The 4,390-nt window shown below is 35.6% G+C and overlaps 1 protein-coding gene across 1 annotated transcript; it reads left to right on the plus strand.

Moving 5' to 3' along the window:
* The first annotated feature begins 3,904 nt into the window (after positions 1-3,904).
* On the plus strand, positions 3,905-4,390 carry LOC126609220 (uncharacterized mitochondrial protein AtMg00810-like). Its single transcript, XM_050277200.1, has 2 exons — positions 3,905-4,156; positions 4,304-4,390. The coding sequence occupies exons 1-2, from the start codon at positions 3,905-3,907 to the stop codon at positions 4,388-4,390; spliced, it is 339 nt and encodes a 112-aa protein (XP_050133157.1).

Below are 4,390 nucleotides of genomic sequence, written 5' to 3' on the forward strand. Positions count from 1 at the left end.
TGTGAAAATTGAGGGACTGTTAGGAATGTTAACCATTAAGTTAAATGACCACAATTATACTAAATGGTCATTTCAATTTAAATTGGTGCTTAAAGGGTATAAACTGTTTGATCATTATGATGGTTCTGTGAAATGTCCACCCAAGTTTGTGGTGAGTGCTAAAAATGGTGTTTCCAAATAGGTGAATCTAGATTTTTAAGAATGAGAAACTATAGATTTGTCTTTGTTGAGTTTGCTAATAGCCATATTAACTGATGATGCTATTAAGCATGTAATTGGGTGCAAAATGCTACTGAAGCATGGGCTAATCTTGAAGATAGATATGCATTGGTGTCTAAGATAGGTGTGGATCATCTGAAAACTGAATTACATATAGTGCAAAAAGGTGGTGATTCTATGGATAAGTATTTGTTAAGGATTAAGTCTATAAGGGACCAATTGATTAATGTTAGAGAATACATATAGATAATGATGCCATAATTGTTGATATTGCTGGTCTACCAAAAGAATATGTTACGATAAGAACTATGATACTTGCAAGAGAGTCAACTGTTACCATGAAAGAATTCAGGGCACTATTATTAGGGGCTGAAAGGGAAAATGATGTGGTTTTGAGTTCTTTAACACAAAATATGGCTGCGTTGTATATGCATAGTAATAATGTTGGTCAGAGTTCTCATTATAGTAATGGAGCATCGAGTTCTAATTCATCTGCAAGTGATCCATCAAAGCCTGGAGGTGTTATTACTTCATTTCTCTACCACAACAAAGGTCATTTCTTTCACAATCTCAAATGGGCCAACCTCCATATTTCAAGATTAGAATTCTTTTGGTTCTAATGCTGGCTTTGTTGGTAATATGAATCCTCCACCTAATAATTTCAGACATCATCAATCTTCATCAAATTTTAATGGAGGACAACGGAGAGTTTTCAATGGTGGACAACCAAGAGGTAATGGTAATTACAGGTCAGGGTATAAAGGCAAGGGATTTAATAGTTATAGAACCAATAATCGCTGGAATGGAAATACTAAGTCAAGAACTACAATGCATCCTAAGTGTCAGATTTTCCAAAGAAGAAGGCATACTGCTCTTAATTGTTTTTACAGGAATTCTCAAAGTACTTTCCCACATTTCAACACTGAGTGTCAAATCTGTGGGAAAAAAGGGTCATTATGCATTAGAGTGCTATCATAGGGGCAATTATTCATATTAGCCATCTAGACCACCTAATTCTCTTGCTTCCATGAATCAAGGTTAGCCTCATGTAATCCCACAGCCACAAAACTTTGTTGCTTAATATTCCTATCAAGTACCAGCCCTTGCAACTCATGTCATTCTACATAATATGCCTATACATGATTTGTCTTATCAAGGGCAACCTGCAATGCAAGGAATGACTGCTCAAGCTTCCCCATCATACTCTAATGCTGCAACTTGGATTATGGACATAGGAGTTTCCCATCACATGACCTCTGATTTTGCTAGTCTAAATCAAGTTGCTCCATTTGAAGGTTTAGAGAAAATTAAGATTGGCAATGGTCAAGGTTTGCCAATTCAAAATATTGGTTCAACAGTTGTCAAAACACCATATAATTATATCATTTTGAAGAATATGTTACATGTCGCATCCATTGCTATCAATCTTCTGTGTGTAAAACAATTATGTAAAGACAATAGATGTTGGCTTATCTGTGATGACACATATTTCTTTGTGCAAGACAAGGTAACAAGGGAGATCTTATACAAAGGAAGGAGTAGGCTTCAAGAACTGTTTCAGATTCCTGTGTCATCGTGGAGAGCTCTGAGTGCATTTATTGGACAACTAGTAAGATATTTTCTATGACATCAATGGTTGGGACATCCTACAAATGAAGTATTGGCAGTTATGCTAGCTAAGCCTAATATTCCTATATCAACAAATAATAAGCATACAATGTGCAGTGATTGTATTCATGGGAAAATTACTAGAAAACCTTTCTCCAATTATGCTTCTAGGTGTGTTTTACCTTTTGATAGGATACACTTTAATGTTTGGGGACCTTCTTCTATAAAATCCATAGAGGGATATAGGTTCTATGTTGTTGTTGATGATGATTGTACACGATACATGTGGATTTTCCCACTTTATAATAAATCAGAAGTGTTCTCATTGTTTGTCAAGTTTTATAAATATGTTGAAGTACAATTTGGAGCTCATATTAAGTATTTACAATCAGATGGAGGTGGAGAGTTTCTAATTAATTCTTTCAAGGAATTTATATAGTCAAAAGGGATGATTCATAGGGTTTCATGTCCCTACACTCCTCAACAAAATGGTTTTGTTGAAAGGAGGCATAGGCATATAGTCGAAACAGCAATAACTTTGATGAATATTGCTGGTTTATCTCAAGAATTCTGGTTTCATTCATGTGCACATGTTGTGTATTAGATCAATAGGATGGCTTGTAAAGCATTACAAATGAACTCATATTTCTTTTGTTTGTATGATAAACATCCATCACTTCAAGATTTGAAAGTATATGGATCTGTAGTCTACCCCTATTTAAGACATTATAATGACAACAAATTTCAGCCAAGAACTTCAGTTTGTGTATTTTTCGGCTATGCTTCAGGGTATAAAGGGTCTATATGTTATAACTTGCAAACAAAGAAATTGATTCTCTCTAGGCATGTTCTTCAAGATGAATCTTATTTTCCAACAAAGTGTCAACCATTTATGTTATTGGGAAGCAATAATGCACAGAGGCCAGTCCACTCATCTCCAATTATAGTTTAGCTAAGAGTTCCCAATGTACAAGACAACATAAGGAATGAAACAGTTCAATCAATTTCTGATAATACTTCATTACTGGAAGCAGTAGATAATTCTTCTGCATTGTCTGAAAGTTCACAACCTGCAACAAATACATAGGAATCTGAACCGCTGCCACCACACTCACCTACTCCAGTACAAGATCTGCATCAACCCTTCTTACCTGTCCTGGATCTAAGTCAACTTCAGGTATTACTTCCTCTTTATCAGACTGATTGTGATCAAATTTCTAATTCTACAACTAATGATGCTTCAAGAACACACTCTATGAATACCAGACTGCAAACTGGAACAATTCAAAGGAAAGATTACACTTCATTTCATGCAAATTTACCTGAGTTACAATCCCTAAAGATTGATGATGGTTCTGGATGCTATGATGGGTTTTCATTTCTAGCTGAAGCTGTTGACTATGATGAACCAAAGGATTTTAAAGTGGCTGCAAGTAATCCAAATTGGCAGCAAGCTATGCAGGATAAGTTTGATGCTCTTAAAGGGCAAGGGACATGGACACTTATACCTCCACCTCATGACAGAACAATCATTGGGAGTAAGTGGGTTTACAAATTGAAGAAAAATCCAGATGGCAACATATCTAGATATAAGGCACAATTGGTTGCACAAGGGTATACACAAGAACATAGGTTAGATTACTCTGAGACATTTAGTCTTGTAGTAAGGCATACTACAATGAGGTTAATTCTTGCTCTAGCTACAAGCCATAAGTGGGAGCTTAGACAGTTAGACATCAAGAATGCATTTTTACATGCAGAATTGCATGAGGAAATCTACATAAAGCAACCATAAAGCTTTGTCTATCCCAAGACTCCAAATTATGTATGCAAGCTTGTAAAATCCTTGTATGGACTCAAGCAAGCTCTATGAGCTTGGAATTCAAAATTCACATGTGTGTTACCATTTTTGGGGTTCACAGTTTCACAAGTTGACATAAGTCTCTTTGTTAAAACAGATGGCAAGGATATAGTCATTCTACTTTTATATGTAGATGATATCATCCTCACAGGTTCAAACATCTCCAAAGTGCAAGCTGTGATTACTGAACTTAGTACAATGTTTGATTTAAAAGACATGGGAAAGTTAACTTACTTCTTGGGGTTGCAAATTCAATACAGAGACAATCGTGATATGTTCATTAGTCAAGCTAAATATGCAAAAGAACTTATTAAAAAGGCAGAAATGGAAAGTTGTAAGCCAACACCAACACCTTCAAAGCCACATACACAGTTGTTAATGTCTGATGGTCAACCTTTAGCTGATATTGTCAGTGCATTTCAGTATTTGACATTCACTAGACCTGATATTGCCTATTCTGTGAATGTTGTATGTCAATATATGACCAATCCAACTGATGCACACATGATCTTGGTTAAAAGGATACTCAGATACCTTCAAGGGACCATACAATGTGGCATTACATATTTTTCAGCTTTTCATACACAGATTTCAGCATACTCTGATGTTGATTAGGTTGCAAATATCAATACAACAAGATCAATCACTGGATATGTTGTATATCTTGGTCTTAATCCTATATCGTGGCAATCTAAGAAGTAG

This window comes from Malus sylvestris, chromosome 16, assembly GCF_916048215.2.
Source record: "Malus sylvestris chromosome 16, drMalSylv7.2, whole genome shotgun sequence".
Taxonomy (NCBI): Eukaryota; Viridiplantae; Streptophyta; class Magnoliopsida; order Rosales; family Rosaceae; genus Malus; species Malus sylvestris.